The following is a 19,702-nucleotide window of genomic DNA, read 5'->3' as shown; positions in this document are numbered from 1 at the left end:
GCTTAGTGCATTGTCTTCCCTCAGCCAATACCAGGTACATTCAACTTAAGCTATTGGTTATATAGTTCAGGTTACTCTAAATCCAATTAGGTTAGTTTGTATCATAGCTGTGATAATCCGCTACAACCCTTTGTTGAGTATCTTCTAGTGTATTTCAATGTCGCAGATTAAAGTGACTTCTGGCATTGTTATGCACATTCAGATAAGTATTGCCCCGATTTAGGTAAAACTGCAAGGTGAGCGCTATGCCTAATCAAGCAGAACTCCCCTCCCCCACACCTCCCCACATGCTTCCTCATATAATCTCGATCAATAAGGTACCAATATATGTACAAAGTCCTAATAGATATCTAGTGTGTCTGTACGAGCACTTTACCACATTCCATTACTTTTACTATACCTCTGATTCTATGCTCTGTTAATTCTTAGTTTCATGTGCTACATTTAACAAAATAGTTTCAGTTGAATTGCACTAGCAACCTCTCAATGTATTCCTAACTCCCCTCCAGCTTCCTATTAGAAGAATGTTTTCAATTATTTCAATTGTAAAAAGAACAATTAATAGACAGAATGCTGAACAATGCCAAACACCCCAGTACAGAGATCTAAATCCATAGTTTTGTTTTGCTCCCCATGCCATTCCAGTTTAAATCCAGTCATATACCAATCAATCTTGACCCTGTTTCCCATGGGAACAGTCCAGCCCGAACTGCAAGGCCAAGTCCTCCCTGGACCAGAAACAAGCATCATGTGACCGGGTTCAAGGTATCACCCCTCATCAGCCATGAGAATCCGGGTCAAGACGGATTTGATAATGGCTGGATCTAAACTGGGGTGGCCTGGTGAGCAAAAGAACAATGGATTTAACCCAGATCTCTTGACTGGGGGTGAATGTTTGATTTTGTTCCGCATTCCGTCCATCATTTGTGTCTCATTTGCTCTCTTGCCCTAATTGCGCCAGGTATGCGCCAGGTATGCCCAGACGTGGGTCCCGGGCTCACTGGGCCACTAGATTCAAGCTAGCCTGGCTGATATGGGAAAATACCTCGAAACTGGTCCTAGAATGCTTGTTTCTGGTCCAAGGAGGACCTGGCTTGGCAGTTCATGTTGGTCTGTTCTCCTGAGGAGCAGGGTCGTCAAGACTGATTTGCGTATGGCTGGGTCTGAACTGGTGTGGCATGATGAGCAAAAAATGATGGATTATACCCAGATGTCTTGACTGGGGGGGTGAATGTTTGATTTATTCTGCATTCCATTTATCATTTGTGTGTCTTTTGCCTTGAATTATTTCATAACATTTCATGAAAGTGTCTTTATTTGATTACAGGGTGGCCCTTGCATCTGTCTTTCTGTCATACTAGGCTCCTCAAACAGTTGACCAACCAAATTAGCATGCAGCGTGGCTTACCTTCCTTGAAATAGTGAGTTGTTGGTTGTTTCTAATGATATTCAACCATATGAAGTTGGCTTACATGTCTGCTAGAGGGTTTTCTATAACCTTAGTCAACCCTTACTCCCCTCAGATCTTGTTGTTTACTAAATCAAGTCTATTTCCAGTCTAGACCAGTGACCTATTCATTTCCACCTGGTTAGATATGCTTTCCTATGTTGCATACAATTTGAATGACTCATGCTGCCCAATGCTGAGTGGAACCTCAAAGATATTTTTTCATTTTCTTGGTGTTGGATCGCCTAAAAGTTTGACCCTCTAATGTATAACGTTTTTGTATCCTGTGCGAATGGCTATCACTAACACTGGGAGACAGGGCGGTCCAGCTCCATATTAAATGTGGTGATGACAGTAATCACAGATTCCTTACCTTCCTCATTCCAAAGGACTGCTCCCTTCCCCATTGCCCATTGTTTACCTCTTCCTTCTGCTTATACCATGGTTGCTCCTCTGGGGACCTCAAGTGCATAGCTGTGGCTCACCTGACAATCAACAAGCTATTTCCAAAAACTTGAAGCCCACCTTCACTTTAGAGCGAGTATACAGACCCAGTGGACCTATCTCCATTTTAAGGAACGTTCTCTCTAATTCAGAGGTGACTGCTTGCCAGAAATCAGCCATTGACAGGCAAATCCATGTCATATGCATTAATCGATGAACATCTGGGCCATTTCTTATTTATTGCCTGCAGTGGCATTTAGCCTCATAGGAGTGTGTTATGTGGTGTAGAGAATTCAATTGGCTGTATTTGAACCTGGTGTTCCAGGATACTTTATGTAGGTATTCTAGTGTTGCTTTCCATTCCTTTTCTATTCATTTACTACCTATCTTCCCCTCCCATAAATCTCTCAGGGTTATTAATTTATATGTAGTCATGTATTTTATGGATTTGTAGTGTGGTGTCTTGCTCACCTATCTTCCAGCAGCAAAATGCTACTTTAGGGAGTTAAGCATGCCCAACCCCCTATGCCTAAAATCATAACAAAAGCCAACAGAATGCCTCCCATTGCTTCTCCCCCAGTGGGCCGATGTTCGTAAGTCCAGACCCCTCAAGCCACCGGGCCAGCCATTGCAGCTGTGCGGCCAGGTAAGACTTCTCTTAATCTGGGCCCCCAGTCCTCCTTCTGCTACCGGGGACTGCAACACCCAGTGCCAGCCTCCATCCCAGATGAACTCTCTCAATAGTACATGTAGTGCTTTTTACCAGGATTGAGGAATCCAAATCAGGGGATTTGTGACCCCGACTCCATCACCCTCCTCGACAACCTCGGACTGAAGCAGCTCGTCACCACCCCCACCCACAGAGCTGGACACACCCTTGACCCCATCTTCGTTGGAGGGTCAAACATCCACTTCAGCCACACCTCACAGCCCCTCTGGACGGATCACCACTGCATACACTTCACCTTAAACGCCACCGCAGAACCCAAACCCACCCCGCCACAAAAAAACTGGAATGGGATCACAGAGGAGCACCTAAACACCACCCTCCGCCTAGGCCCTCCCTGCACCAAAACTGATGCCAACTCCGCAGCCAAGGAATTTCACCGGTAGAAATCCAGAGGCGCCGACAAGCTTGCACCCCTCCGCCACCCCAGCAAACAACTCCTCCTGAAAGCCGCCTGGTACACCACCGAACTCCAAGAAACGTGGCGATCCTGCAGACGCCGCGAGAAAGCCTGGCGAAACCGGAAAGCCACAAAGACCTCAACAGCTACCGCAGCGCCCTGAAAGAATACCACCAGCGCATAAGAGACACCAGCGCATAAGAGACACCAAGCAGACGTTCATCAAGAACAAAATCCTCATCAACTCAACCAATGCCAAAGAACTTTTCAACATCATACAACAATTCACCAAACCCCCCAGCGAAGCCACACATTCCCAGGAACTCTGCAACAAACTCAGCTCCTACTTCCATCTGAAAATCAAGACCCTCTACGACAACTTCAGCGAACAGATGCCGGACACCAGAACCCCCTTGCTCCCCACCCCCCCACCACCGACATAGAGCCGACCATCACCACATGGAATCCCGCCACCATGAAACTCACCACGGCAACCATGAGGAACACCCACGCAGGAGCCCCCACGGAACCCTGCCCTCCACACATCTACCACAGAGCCGCCGCTGCCGCCATCGCACCCGAACTAGGACGGACCATCAACGCCTCCTTCAAATCCGGCATCTTCACAGATGACTGGAAGCGGGCGCAAGTCAAACCCCTCCTCAAGAAGCCCATGGCCGACCCAACAGACCTGAAGAACTACCAGCCCATCTCTCTCCTCCCCTTCGCAGTCAAAGTCACAGAGAGGCTTGTAACCACCCAGCTGACCGCCTTCATCAAAGAGAACTCCATCCTAGACGCCTCCCAGTCCGGGTTCCGCAGCAACCATAGCACCGAGACCGTTCTCCTCGCCGACACCGACGACATCCGCATGCTACTCGACCAGGGACACACCGCGGCCCTCATCCTACTAGACCTCTGCAGCTTTCGACACCGTCTCTCACCGCACTCTCGCCGCCTGACTCCACAACGCTGGGATACGAAAAACCGCCCTCACCTGGATCCGCACCTATCTCTCCGGCAGAACCCAAAGGATCAGACTCCCCCTTTCCTCTTCGAACCCACAGAATTCACCTGCCGAGTACCCTAAGGATCATCACTAAGCCCCACGCTCTTCAACATCTACATGGCCCCCCTCGCAGCCATCGTCAGACAGCACAGGCTCAGCATAGTTTCTTACACAGACAACACCCAGCTCATCCGCTCCCTCATGAAGAACCCAGAAAACACCAGACTATGTTTCCAGGAAGGAATGAAGGATGTCGCCGCCTGAATGAAAAACAGCTGCCTGAAGGCTCAACTCTGAGAAGACTGAGGTCCTCATCCTCAGACCCTCCGCCTCTGACTGGGACTACACCTGGTGGCCTGCCGCCCTCAGGACCCCCCCCCCCCCCCCCTACTCCGACAGACCCTGCACGGAACCTCTGCATCATCCTAGACTCTTCCCTCACCATGACCCGCCAGATCAACTCCATCGCCTCCACCAGTTTCAACTGCCTTCGGACCCTCCACAAGACCTTCAAATGGATACCCCGAATGCAGAAAAACCGTCACCCATGCACTCATAACCAGCAGACTGGACTACGGCACCGTCCTCTATGCCGGAATTAACAAAACTCTCCTACACAAGATCCAAACCCTCCAGAACACCGCAGCCAGATTCGCCCTCGGAACCCCACGGCACGAACACATGACCCAACACCTACGAGACCTCCACTGGCTCCCCGTCAAGGAGAGAGTGACCTTCAAACTTCTCACCCACGCCTACAAGTCCCTCCACAACATCGGACCCAAGTACCTCAATGAGAGAGCCTCCTTCGACATACCCAAGTGTAACCTCCGCTCATTATAGATCATTATAGACTTTCACTTGAAGTGTATAAAATGTAACCCCACAACATTTTCCTACTTTTTGGAACAGTAAACGGATACTTGAAAGCTTGGGCTAACCACAACAAGAATCGTTTGCTCATATTACCTTGCTACTGTTAATTAATAGAGTGTGATAGGAAGGAGTGAAAGAAGCAAGTGTCACAAGAAGTTTACAAGTAAGACTAGGTGTCCAACTGTTACAAGTGCCATGAATAATTATGGCATTGCAAGGGTGTGTAACAAAGGATTAGTACATGCAGATGAACGAAAGAAAGTTGGATTTCCATTATTAAAGCAGTGGTATTCAAAAAGAAAACTTTGTGTGTTGTAGTAATGTTTTATGTTTTATTTATGTGAATACCATCCAAGAGTTGTTTTCTGACAGCAATAGACATGAAAAGCAGCGATAGGCAAAACTAAATGCAGTAGGTGCATGAGCTGTGCGTGTACAGCAATAAAAAAAAAGCTGTGTTCTCTTTCTGTTTGATAGAGAGAAGTTTATTGGATGCTTCTGTTTTTGTTTTTAGAGACTGATATCTTTCTTTCAGTGATATTGTAATTAAGAAAGATGGCTGTTTTGTTGATCAATGGCCAAAGCACCTTGTGTGCTTTGAGTTTTGTAATGCCCAACTCATTTGTTTCAGTACACACATTTGAGCTCTTCCATGTTACAAAGAGTTTAAGCAGAAGAAGAGATGGTGGAGATAATATAGATGTGTTTCGATAAAGTTTGAAAGCCATTATCAATAACTTTGAATATGGTTTATATCATTTCCCTGTCCGCTTTCCTAATTCACTCTGAAGCTTCTCTCTATGTGTATACTTGTTAATATTTTATATCTCCATTGATTAGTGTAGCCATAAGCCTTTTGTTCTTTACTGGATGTGATCCTAAAAGAATCACTCATTCCATGTCTTCACTTATTTTTCTTTTAGAACACTCGGACTAGATAGTGACAGCAGCCTCTACACACAATTTCCATATACTATATGTAGCCCCTGTCATAAGGGAATATGCATTATTCCTAGGGTATGGCCTGTTTGCTGTTGTAGCTTTAGACTGTATAGCCCTGAGTAACACCACCATTTGAAAAAAGTATATACATATTTTGCATCCTGTAACAGCCATGTTGCACTCGAATGCTGCTATCTTAATCACGCTCTCCTGGAGTTGTCTAATTTGACCATAGTTAGCTCAAACATGACTTCTGTATGAAGCACATAAGCCATAACCTCTGTCTGTTTGTGGACAATGTCCGTTGACTCTGGCTAAACAGTAGATTTCCATTCCTGCTGTTTTGAGAGGTGTGGAGGATTTGTGCGGGATTCGGAGTTCATGGTGAACCAATGTAAAACTGAGATCCCTATGTATTGGGTCCATCAGACCATGCTTGAACACTTGAGTGGTGGTATGCAGTAAGCTGGAAAAGAGTTAAATGTATACCAAAAGCAGGCCCTATCGCAGTGGGAGACCTGCTTTATCTCCTGGCTGGGCAGACTTACTGCTGTGAAGCCAAATGTAGTACTGGGACATCTTTACCTGTTTCAGTCACTGCCATTGGCAATTCCTCATCTGGAACTTTAAAAGAGGCAAACCCCATAATTCAATTCTATTTGGGCTATTTTATTTGGGTTGGAGACAGAATTAATCAACATTTTTAATGGCCCTTAGATGAGGGGGGCGGAGTTGGCATGCCATTGTAACTATTATTAAACATCGAACCTAATAGTCCTAGTTGGGATCACAACAAGATAGACTAACCTAAACTGAGTGGTTGAGCACTCTCAGGCGCAGGAAGGGCTCTGTGGAACATAGCAGTTCTCCCCAAACATAGTCACACGAAGAACCTGTATCTTGCTACTTTTATAAAAATGGTTCTGGAAGTTGGGACTACATCGCATGCAGGACTAACCACACTATTTTTCTTTCCCATCACAAATGCACTACAATCCAGGCTTTGATGTGGCACTCTCAGAATTAGCTCTGAGGAGAATGGAAGGGTGTGTAAAGCGATAATAAATATGTTTAAGGGGTCTGTCAAATCATTTAAGGCATGTAAGAATGATTTTAGGGTAAGAGAACATGTTAATTACAATAATTTTGAATTGCATTATTATGTTGTGCATGTTCTCCACCTGGATAATTGTGCAAGAGCTACATGGTGGATCGATAAAATGTAAAAAGTGGTCATGCATTATGCTGATTCAGGGGTCTGGTTCCTAGGATATACAAGATGCTGATGGAGGGGTGTTTGAGCGGGAGATGGGGGTATCAGCATCCCTGGTCTGCAATCCTTAATGGATTGGATGAGGAGTGGAAATCTTGGTGGAATATCCCAAAATACTTTAGAAATGTGGTGTGAAGAGAAAAGGCATACAAATATAAAAATTAATGTCAAAGTAGTACCAGACTCCCAAGGCCCTGACTAAGCTGCATACAACAGTGTTTAGTAAATGCTGTCTTTCTGGCAAAGAGGTGGGAAGTGGTGTGCATATGTCTTGGGAGTGTGCGAAATTGCGAGGGTTCTGAAAGGAAGGTTTAAGCCATAAAAGAGTGTATTACAATTACATACATCTTGGGGCCCTGCTGTTATTGTTTTGGGACTGTGAGACTAAGTATCGGAAACTGTATCTAAAGCTGACAGGATATTGAGCGCACACATGGGTGTGGCAAAGAAACTCATAGCAAGTCGGTGTAAACTAGATGCACCAGCATAGAACACTGGAGTCACAAATTATGACAGGTGCTTGCCATCGAAAAATTATACATGACGTTAATAACTCTTCTAGACTACTTTGCATCATTTGAAACCTGCTGGTCGTTAACATCCGCTCATAGTACATTTCAGACATTATCCTCTATGGCTAAAGACGTCAAAGCTGTGTGAATAAAGTCCTCTTGACGATGTGCTCCACAGTTTCTTTTAGAAAGAATTCTCCTTTATTGCTCTTTGCTTTCCTGCGTGACCTTGTAATGGGTTGGGGTGAAGGGGTTGATTCTCTTTATCTCTTGTGGTTTAAAGGGAGTGCCAAGTGCATTATGCCTGAAGTGGTAGGAACTAGTACGCAAAATATCGGTGATATGTGAGCGGCACTAGTATAATGTACTTATTCCGACTCCTTTGTTTCCTCATCGTATCGAAAACATGTGATGGTGTACAAAAAGACACTTATATGCACTTAAAAATTGCACATTTTGTGGAGGTTATATGTCTGTTTTACCTTCAATACATTATGCTCGTACCCTAGTATGTATTTCTGTATCATTCGTCTTTCTAAATTTCGTTCCCCATATATGCAATTTGTTTGCCAAGACTCACAGAACTAAAAAGTTCCACCAGGTTAAAGAAATGTCTGTGTGTAGGCCAGATCCCAGCCTACCAAATTAACAGTAACGACAAATGATCAGCAACAGTGGAAAGTCTGGAACTCCCAATAAAACCTAGCAGAGTATTGGGACTTCAGTTAATTCCCATATGTAGCGGTAGCTGTCATAACAAAGACCAACGTGGTGATTGCAGGAAGAGAAAGCTTTGTCAAGCAATAAATTCACCAATAAGTGGTGTCAAGTCAATTCTAGTGATGACCAATTTACAGTACATAATGCTGATCTTACTTTACAGACCCGGACCTCGGATCACACGCATCTTTGCTCTTGATCTAATCTGGGGCCACTATACCCCGTTGAAATATCAGCACACATAAACTACAAAAGTGGTGCTTTTTAATATAAGATCTAGGGCCACTATAGACCTTAGAAGTATCAGCACACAAAAACTATAAAAGTGGTGCTTTTTACTATAAGAACTAGACTTGCTGAATCCTGTTGGATACATCAGGATGTGATTTTGTCCGCTACGATTGTAAATGAATTAAAAAAAAAAAAACAGCCTTGAAGAAGTCCCTTGGGGACGAAACGCGTTGCGTCGGCTATTAATTTTGTATTGTGTTTTTAATGAACGAAATCTGATGAAGAAGCATCACATAAAGGAATAAAATAAAAGTATTTTTTCATCAGAATCTGAAGACTCAATCTATTCTTTTGGGAGATCATTTCATGTTTGACTAATATTCTGGATGTTGTACTGTACTATATTGTTATCACACATTGACTTTTAGGTAGGTGCTGAGCTATTCTGTACCTAGTATGTATTTCTGTATCATTCGTCTTTCTAAATTTCGTTCCCCGTATATATAGATTTGTTTGCCAAGACTCACAGAACTAAAAAGTTCCACCAGGTTAAAGAAATGTCTGTGTGTAGGCCAGGTCCCAGCCTACCAAATTAACAGTAACCAAAGAACGACAAATGAACAGCAACAGTGGAAAGTCTGGAACTCCCAATAAAACCTAGCAGAGTATTGGGACTTCAGTTAACTCCCATATGTAGAGGTAGCTGTCATAACAAAGACCAATGTGGTGATTGCAAGAAGAGAAAGCTTTGGCAAGCAATACATTCACCAATAAGTGGTGTCAAGTAAATTCTAGTGATGACCAATTTACAGTACATATTTCATCACAACGGAAAAGTTCCTGAGCTATCTGGATCAAAGTGCAGGATAGCTAAAATAATTAATAATTAGTGTAAGTTACAGCTATGATACTTTTCTTGAAATCACTTGGCCCGCATGTAAACGTGTTTTGCTTAATGCGGATTTGAATGGAAACTCACATTAAAAAATCTCACCCACAGTAATATATGCCAACACAAATACTATCTACACCACAACATTAGTAACCACACTGCAAAATAGCATCCAGTATTCCATTTCAGTTCTGATTGCATTTCGTTATTCATCGCTGAACATCGCTATGCATTGTATAATTTACAAAACATAAACGAGTGCACCAACATATACCAACACTGTACAGCAGAAATAAAAACCAGTGCCAAACATGCTACAGCATTTCAGTCCAGAAACTAAGGGACATTGGTCTGTGAGACGACAGCATGTTATATTGAGTTACAGAATTACATAAGACACCATCGTACAGCAGTATTAAAAAAAAAAAAAAATGATACATTTTCTGGCACTAGCAATGTTTACCATAGTAAATGCACACAAAAGCTTTGAAATGTTCTACAGAAATTGAAACTTGTATGTCGGAAAGCTGTGCACGCTGTAAGCTAAAAAAAATCTTCTTTTCCACCTTGTTCTAGAGACCAACGCCAAAGGAGTTGCTCAAGCACCGTTTCATCACACGCTACACTAAGAAAACCTCATTCCTTATAGACTTGGTGGATCGGTACCAGCGGTGGAAGTCTGAGGGTCATGGTGGAGATTCAAGCTCCGACTCTGACAAGTATATAACCATCATTGTTGTTAGTGACTGCCCTGACCATTGTTTGGACTGTGTTCCTCAAGTTTATCTAAACTTTCTGTACATTGGCACGCAGCAATGGGATTTCTTAACACTGGTGGTTATATTGTAACCACAGTGAAGAGGCCAGCTAGTAGACCATAGCCTGAATTGGGATGTCATGCATGCAAAGATATTAATGACTGTCCAAGAAAGCCTGTACATTTTCCATCTGAATATAATGTTTCCTCTTGAAGTTGACATTACATAATTTAGGAGGCTTGCTTTTCTATTTCTGTTCCCAGAGAAGAAAACACAGATGAAGCATACTGGAGTTCACAGTGGACGTTTCCAAAAACCATCAAACCAGCAAAGAAGTTCCACCACATAGATGATGGAACAGCTTTGTCTCACAAGGTGAGTGCTGCCCTTCCCCATCTCTACCTACACCCCCCCTTATTCCTCTTAAGTTAGAAAGAGAAGGATGAGACCAAAGAGGGACCTCAATATGGAGACGTAGGGCTTCTTTGCCAGTGTGAAATCTGATGGGAATGGGTTACATGTTTCATTGGAACTATTTAAATCGGAATCTTTTCTTAACAATAGTCTTATTCTTGCTATGACGCTATGGTTATAACGTCAGTTAGTGGCATTAAGAAGAATATATTTTATTTTGTATGTGAGGTGTTAGATGTTTTACACTGACCAACCAGAGAGAATAGAGATCGCAAATCCAGTGTTTTATTTGTATATGTTGTATTGAATCAAGCTTTTCATTCACATTCTTGCACTGTTACACTAAATAAGCACATATGTCATTTTGTTGGAGACATTTTCACCACAGTCAAATATTCTTTTTGCTGTTTTTTGGTGTGTGCATCTATGTTCAGCTTTCAGTATTTGCCAGTTGAGTTTTCTCCGATGACTCACGTTTTGCTATTAACCCTTATCATTCTACATGTAAAATAACAATTTCTTCCTTAATGTCCCAGCTTTTATAATTGACTTTAAAAAATATTCACACCGCATGGTTAGGAATCTGTCAGTAAGGGATACTTTGGTGCTAATTGATATCTCTTGAAATCTTTTCTATGTTCGTAAAGAGTTTTCATGAAAGCAACACATCAAAATGTTAGTAGTTTACTGCAATGAAAATTCAACTGTATAAAATGCTTTAAATTCAAGATTACCTCATTGAAAAAATAATGGTATTAACTGCCTAAGTGAAAATTGAAATTTACATGAGCTATGTGTACTACAATGCAATGTTTGGGGTCTTGTTGAGGACCCACACTTACGTCAGATTCTGTGGGTCTATCCACACTACTTCATGGGCACTGTATCACATGCAGGTTTTTAAAACAATTACTTCAGGAGTCACTACATCGCAGGGGATTATACATTGTAAGTAAGGATATGTAAATACTAATCTTAAATGTATTTCACAAACGGATTAGGGACACAAATGAAGAATTGGAACAAACTAGAGTTTAGTGATTTTTTTTTATTTTAATTCATCACGATAACTGCAGGTTTTTAAAACTTTTTTTTCTTTTTGTGAATTTCTTAGGTTTTTTCAAATTTACATCTAGGTGTATTAACCAAAGATCACCATAACTTCACTTTACTCCTTGTTTAAGCAGTGAACTTTTAGTTTTTTTTTTGGTCATACAACATATATCCAAAATTTCTTGTGCTCAGCTAACTGCATGCGGTCCACCTTCACTGTGCTTGGCCTTCGGCGGGGGCTGAATGGCCAACCCTTTTCAACCTGTGTTAATCTACCATGGCCAGCCAATTCCCACTGCACAGAGCAAAAGGCTGTGGTTGTCAGGAGTTGCCCTCGGGACCTAGTCCATGATCAAGCCCTGCGTCCAGCCCGCCACCAACACCTAATCCCTGCTATGTCTGTCCAGAGGTAGTGGTAGAGGTATCAGTTCTATAACTTTGGCAAGGCCCTGTGCCCAACCAGTGGTGTGGGCATAGCCCCCGCATGCAGTAACGGTTGGTCGCAGTGTCTTGTTGTAGGCCAGGGCTTCTTTTATATGGTATTTAATTTATATTTAAGGGTTCAAGGACCCTGCTCTTTAGAGTTCAGGATCACTCAGTGACCCATGTTGGAGCTTTCATGGCTTCCACACACTTGGATACAGATCCATGGACACAACAGAAGCTCCAGCACGTTTCCAAGGCACTTGCAGTGGGTCTGGAGTTTCTTGGCAAGGGTTTTCAGACATTGGGAGCTATGCTGGGTGCCACAAACATAGCTCAGTAGTCCACAAAAATCTTTTTATTTTTATTACATGAAGGGCCCCTTTACACCCTCGCCTACTCTCTTCCTCCCTCCTCCCCTGAGCCATGGTATTGGGGTTCACTCCCTCTGTTCCCATAAGGTTCCTTTCATTTTAGTTTACCTGGACGCAGGGAGAGAGCCCCTGTGTCCTCTAATATCCGCTGCATCATTTTTCCTCAAGTTTCAGCTAGCCAGTTGAAGATCTTCTGGTGTGTGAAACCGTCTTTGAGATCTCTGTCCTGAAATAGCCGATGAGGAAACAAGGCACCTTGATCAATCAAATTGGGCTATTTTTTTTAATTTTGTGTCTGTGAAGTTCTGCGAACCCAGGTCTTTGCCCTCATTGAATACACTGTCCAGATATCTCTGTACTTTAACCTGTTCACGCCCAGACCTGAACAATGTTTAAACTACTGGACAGGTTCATAACAAACAAAACTAAGGTACCTCTTGGAGTAAAGACCTACTGTCGTGCCAAGTTTGGTGTAATTGCTTTCGGCCATTTTATTCGGTACCAAGGAGTAAAAAACCCTGGAGGAGGTAAAATGGTAAATGCTACTTTTTACGTATGCTTCACCTTTGTATTTCTTTTGCTTCAACCCCCCAATAGATCTACAAGAAACTTGCAATGTCCCTTCCTCAGTGGGTGAACTTTTTTATTGGAAAGTTTTGTACAAAGTTGCAAACTGCACCGAAGTAAAATAAAATACCTTTTCAGTTTAATCTCTGACCTAGCATGAAAATTATACTGTGCTTCAATACAGTAATGCAACCAGTGGAGCTCCTTTGAAATACATCTTGCTATCCTATTCATTATGCTGTTTTTATCAGATATTTATGGATTATGTTTCACCATTTATATTTATAATCCGAGAGCAACCTGGCATCCCTCTGCTCTACTCGCATTCCCAATACCGCCCATTTTATTTGAATCATCTTTGGTTCAAACATTTAGTTTTTAATTATGTTTGTGGGTGTTCATCCCTCCCTTTTACCATTTTGTGAGAAGTCACGTTCATTACAGCCCATGATGACCTTTTAGTGGTACGCTTACAGTTCCGTTCGACTTACAATCCCCATTTTCTTTCTACGTTCAGCCTTATCCCTTTTCAAGCGCGTATCATTTTTTACAAGTTTCTTAGTTCTCAATATGTATTCCTTACTTTGCCCATAATTCATAAAAATTACCCATTACGTAATTATTCTAGCAAAGTCTCTTTGCCCTAAAACACTTGTATTGTCTGTGAGTGTAATAACTTGTTGGATTGTGTAGCATTTAATACTGCTGTCTTATTAAAAGGACTTTATTTTTCTTAAGTTGTCAATCACTTGGCTGGAACTTGAAGTTATTCTGTCTGTTATTTAATTGTGAATTGCTGAGCAACCCCACTGCCTCCCCAATTTGCTACCCTGAGAGTCAAGTGCGGAAGAAGTTATACTTTGCCAAGTTGTAGAACCATAGTTGGATGGTCTCGAGGCCACCAGTGACAAACCATCCCAACTTCCATGGTTGTTGCCTAGTACCCCGTCTGCTTCGTGACCCCCGAATGGTGTCTGACACATGGTGGTGTTATCAAGTTGACTCTGATGAAGAGGAGTTGATGACATAGTCCTTCAAAGCATTCCCTCTGGAAAAAGCATAATTGTTTTGCAGCGGAGGAGACTTTCCACCTAAACTCTACCACTGAGAACTTCAAGGACATTTCTTAAGACCAAACTTATTATTCCTCTAGTGGTGAAGAAAAATACGTTTGACATGATCTGCACTGTATTCGCTGTTACACTGGACACCTTGATATTGCACGCTATTTGAAAAAGATCACTGTTGCATTCTACAAGGGGATGTCCTTTCCTTGATGAGGAAAGCTACTTTATTGAAGCAGCATGAAAAACATGTGTAGCAGTGATGTGGTAAATTGCCAGTTTCAAGCTCTTTACACCTGCCATTACTGTCTCCAGTGAGAGGAATTGGAAAATGTAATAAACCACCTTCCAGATCCACAGAAGAAAAGGATACAAGAGATTATGTAGGAGGGAAAGGTCATTTTGAATGTGGAGATTGTGTGCATAGAATAGTATTTGACACATCCTGTCTCAAGACAATCACACCAGTTCTCCTAAGAAGTCATATAGTTATGGGGTTTCAGCCTGAAATACAAGCACACAAAAAATATATTGAAACCACCAAATCCATGAATGCCTTAAAACAGCCTTTCCAGAAGAATTCCCCAGCAGTGCAGAAAATGTCTCGTCCTCCCACTGAAGGCATAAAATCCTTCTGGTGCCACACCGAAGGATTTTCTGTTTTTGGTATAATTTTAAGCTGCGAGGGAAGAGCTTCCCTCGCACCCTAGATTTTTTTTCTATTCTATTTTGCTGTCGCCAGTAGGTAGTTCTAGTTAGGACCAAGTTTCCATAGGAAGAGCATTTTTTGTTTTGCTTATAACTTTGGCGTTGTTTGACATCATCCATTGAGTATGTGTTTCTGAACAGTTTTAATATGTTTAATATATATAGGGAAAGGCCTGTTGAAAAATAATTGGGTGTACAAGTGTGTGAATGGATGATTTTCTAGGTGTGTAACTGACTCTATAAGTGAGTCATTAAATGTATCTTACTGCAGACTAGTGACTAAACTGTGTGAATGTCTGTATGTGTCTGTGTGTTGGTGTATAAGTGGCTGCATGGTTTTGTGAATAGCTATATGAGTGTCTATATGGGTTATTGATTGGTTGTCTGAGTATCTGTATGGGTGCCTGAGTGTTTGTGTGGGTAGGGTGTGTGTGACTCTGTGACTAGATGTGTGAGTGGGTGATTCAGTGGGTGCATGGTTTTAAGAGTGCATCTGTGATGGACTGTATGGTTGGGTGAGTGTATGTATGGGTGTGTTAGTAATTGAATGTATATCTCAGTTGTACATGTGTCAGTAACTACATATGTGAAACGCAGTGTATATGTGTGTAAGAGTATATAACTATCTATATGTGAGAGTGTGTGATTTTGGGAGTGGCTGTATGCGCCATAGTGCAAGGATATCGGTGTCATGTGCTGTTTGTTTTTCTGCAGGAAGACACAGAATTTGTTAGTATTTTTATGAGTAAGTGAACTTGAGTGTTTTTAACTGTATAGGTGAGTAAATTTTACTGTGATTAATTATTTGCATGACTGACTACTAGACCGCCGTCTTGATATTACTAGACCTGTCGGCGGCCTTCGACACCGTCGACCATACCACCTTGGTCGACCGTGTCGAGAGCATAGGCATCCAAGGTAACGCCAAAAATCTTCTTGCCTCCTTCTTGGCCAACAGGACCCAGGTCGTCACTGTGGGACCTTTTGAATCCTCCCCCCTGTCACTACCGTGTGGAGTTCCCCAAGGCTCATCCCTTAGTCCGACACTATTTAACATCTATGTGTCGGACCTTGCCAATGTCATCAGGGCATATGGGATGAGCCTTACTTAATACGCTGATGACACTCAACTGGTCCTAGCCGTCAAAAATGATGGCCTTCAGAAAGCCAACATGTTCAACCAGGGCATGTCGGCCATCGGGAACTGGATGTCGCACAATTGTCTGAAGCTAAACTCCGATAAATCGGAGGTTGTAATCTTCGGCAATCTCTCTCCGGAGTGGTCCTCCCGTTGGTGGCCGTCATCTATGGGCCAGCCCCCAGTTCTGGTTGATAAAGTGAGGAACCTGGGAGTTATGTTTGACAACCGTCTGAACTTCCTACCACACGCCAATCAGATATCCTCCTCAGCCTTTTATAAACTTAGGCTCATCAAAAAAATTCTGCCCTACTTACCTGAAAACATGGCGAAAACGCTGGTAAGCTCCCTGGTGCTCTCCACCCTAGACTATTGTAACGCTTTGTTTCTAGGGGCCCAGGAGAGAGTGTTAACAAAAATGCAGTCCATACAGAACGAGGCCGCCAGGCTCCTAGGGCGAATCCCCAAATTCCATCCGGTTCTACCCACCATGAAACAACTTCATTGGCTTCCGGTGAGGAAGAGGATCATGTTCAAAACCTTGTGCCTGGTATACAAGGCTTTACACAACGCTGTCCCAGCGTTCTTCACTCAGAACCTTGCCCCCTATTGTCCATCCAGAGCACTGCGCTCTTCCAGCTCCCTGGATCAGGTGATCCCCCGAACTAAATCTGTCAACTGGGGTGACAGAAGATTTCTGGTGGCTGCTCCAAAATTGTGGAACACTGCCTCACTTCATCAAGACCAGCACGTCCCTCTGGTCCTTCCGAAAAAACCTCAAAACCTGGCTTTTTAATCACTGATCTCCCAGTTCCCTTCTGGCTAAACATTGCAGTTACTTAGCGCCGAGATGCCCACGGGCCTTCGTTTCGCGCTTTACAAATGTCAAAATAAATAAATGTCAAAATAAATAGATGTGTCAGTACCTCAATGGCTGATTGGCGGGGTGTGAGTGTCTATATAGGTGTATAAATGCACAGAGTGACTGTAAGTATGAGTGACTGTACAGGTGAGTGAGTGGAGATGCATGTAGATCTAAGAGTCAATGAGTGGGTATGTAGTTATTGGTATTGGAGTATCTATGGTCTTCAAAATGGCCGTCTGAAATTTTGAGTTGGTGTATTAAAAGTTATATTAGGGTGTGAGATGGTGTACTAATTTATCACATAGATGACGTCATCAGTGATGTCATCAGTGATGTCATTTGAGATGTCATCAGTGATGTAACTGACCATGTCATGAGTGATGTAATATGTGACGTCATCAGCAGTGCATTGCGGGGGCGCGAGTTATAGTTAGCTGAATTAACTATAACAGGGGAATTTCTAGGGTTTTGTACGAGGGAAATGTCCATCTAACTATAACGCCCCTGAAACCTATGGTTTTTTCAGTGAATTTCAAAGGTTTTTTAAATGCCAATTCCTAACTATAACGTGCATGAAACCTATGGTTTTTTCAGTGAATTTCAAAGGTTTTTTAAATGCTAATTCCTATCTATAACTTATCTCTGAAGATATCATGAAAAGCATTCATTTTTAAAAGTAGGGTGCACATTAGTTTTGTGGAAAAGCATCTTTGTGATTGGTTAAGAAAAAGCAGTTTCAACGTGGAGTACATATCAAAGGATAAAATTTGCTCAGATCAACCACACCTGCTACTTGCATTTGGAAGGCACTGTTCGAACATAAAACAATCGTCAACTTTTAACCTGCACGTGTTGTAGAATGTTCTAGAAAGTGTGTTGATAGAATACGTTGCACTTCTGACTTCTATGTGTTGTTGAATATTAAAAAAACGGTTCATATGGAAAATTAAAAAGAAACCAATAGAGAAGTTTTGAAACCTAAAAGAATCAAGGAACTGTTCTAATTTATTCTTTACATGTATTTATGTGTGCAGCAACAAAATTATAGACACAACAGCACTAGGAAGAGGAAGAAGCAGGGAGTGGGGGGAGAGGGGAGATGGGCAGAATGGCACACATGCACAATTAAGTACAACACACATATAGACTAACAATGGCCAAAATGAAACACACCAACAAGCAGCACAAGTCACACAACCCGCCAACATCACACCACTGAACGAGCATAGAAGTGAAAACCACGCTGCATTCATACAGGATGTGTACAAAGGCCAGTCGTTGGTGTTGTGGGATGTCTGCGACCGTGGTCATCATGGATGAGATGCCCAGCATGTGGCACATGGTTGAGTTCACTGTGTGTTATGTTACCAAACGGCTGCACCTCCCTCCCACGAGCCCCCACACTTTTGTACGGTGAGCTGTTGTATCTCGTGCACTCGTACGGCACACCATTGTAATGCCTATTTGCGCATGTCCTGCTACATTCCAACTACAACATCACAGTGCAGTTTGGAGGTGGTGCATGCCAGTTTACAACATCAACTGCTGCGGCTCTTGTAGCAGGCCACACCAGAACACAGAGACACACTTACCGCACTTCCTGTATATGGACATGTCCGAGACACCCCGTTCCCCTTGCCAGATAGGCACACCCCTGCACTGACCTGTGAACCCCAGACCAGCACACGCCAGTTGTGCATGCAGGAGGATGCGTGCGTAGCTACACATCCAGGCTCACGGCCAACGCTGAGGTGACAGCACACTGTGATGTTGCAGGGCTCGTGCCTATCATGCTAAGACAATGATCACAGGGACACACTTACTAAGATGTGGGTTTGGGGGGCATTGGCGGTCCTGGAGTTGTTGAGATGAGTCTTCTGGCCCTCATGGGTATCCCTGTATCATGCTCATTGACTCTATGGTACCTGTGGGTGTTCTGGTGTGGCTCTTGGCTGTGTTCCCTTTCATGGTGCAGGTAGTTGTCCTGCTTAACACCAGCAGAAAGCAGGTGTAAAATCCCTGGTGCTAACGTGTCTTATCGCCGGAATTTGTTTCGCATTGCAATTGGTGTGAAAGTTGTGATGTGATTTTTTTCGTGTGCAGAACAATATACGATCTGAGCAGTGTATCTCATCAAGATCCAGCACCTGACGCACTATTCCCAATCAATATAAATACAATGAGATTTCTTAATAGATTTTGTGTGTACACTGTAAGTGCAGCCAATACCTCAGTGCAATTCAATACAGGATTTTAGTATTTAGAATAAATCTGAAAGGTGCACCTCGTGTCTTTTTGCACGGGAACGGCTACTCTCCATTTCATTATCAGCACTTTAACGGAAGTAAAGTTGAGATAAATCTAACACACTATTCAGAAGTTGGTGCAAACTGCAGATATCACCAGTATTCCAGCGATAAGTGCCCCAAAATTTAACAACATGGTGGACTCCATTAAATAACAGTAATAAGAACAAGAAAGAGTCACACAGCAGTTAAGAGAACAACCAAAAACTTTATTCATTTTTTTTTTCAAACTTTATTTTTTATAATAATAATAAATATACAACGAAAAACTATTTTCAAACTTTATTTTTTTTATTAACATATATATGAACAATAAACTAAATGTAACAACAATAATAAAAAACAACAAGGCGGAACACTACTGTGGGGACAATGGATGTCGACGACAGACCTGGAAAATAAGAAAGATTGTTAAAAAAAACCAATATGGTATTCTCAACAAAATACCACAAGAAACAAATCACAAATATATAAAATGCATACAGCTAACAAAATTTTATAAGTTTAACTTACAAAAACTGTAAATGTTGCCGCTTTAAAATATTTAACTAATCTGAAG

General features: G+C 42.5%; 1 protein-coding gene across 1 annotated transcript in view; it reads left to right on the top strand.

Annotated features, from left to right (window-relative positions):
* STK25 (serine/threonine kinase 25) overlaps positions 1-19,702 on the top strand; it is a 389,548-nt gene that overhangs the window by 237,135 nt on the left and 132,711 nt on the right. Inside the window, exons 7-8 of the mRNA XM_085634164.1 lie at positions 10,050-10,192; positions 10,495-10,606. Of these exons, the coding sequence (XP_085490290.1) occupies positions 10,050-10,192; positions 10,495-10,606 (255 nt within the window). The remainder of the gene's footprint in view (positions 1-10,049; positions 10,193-10,494; positions 10,607-19,702) is intronic.

This window comes from Triturus cristatus, chromosome 11 (assembly GCF_964204655.1).
Source record: "Triturus cristatus chromosome 11, aTriCri1.1, whole genome shotgun sequence".
In the NCBI taxonomy this organism is placed as follows: domain Eukaryota; kingdom Metazoa; phylum Chordata; class Amphibia; order Caudata; family Salamandridae; genus Triturus; species Triturus cristatus.
This window is presented reverse-complemented; position numbering and strand designations above follow the sequence as displayed.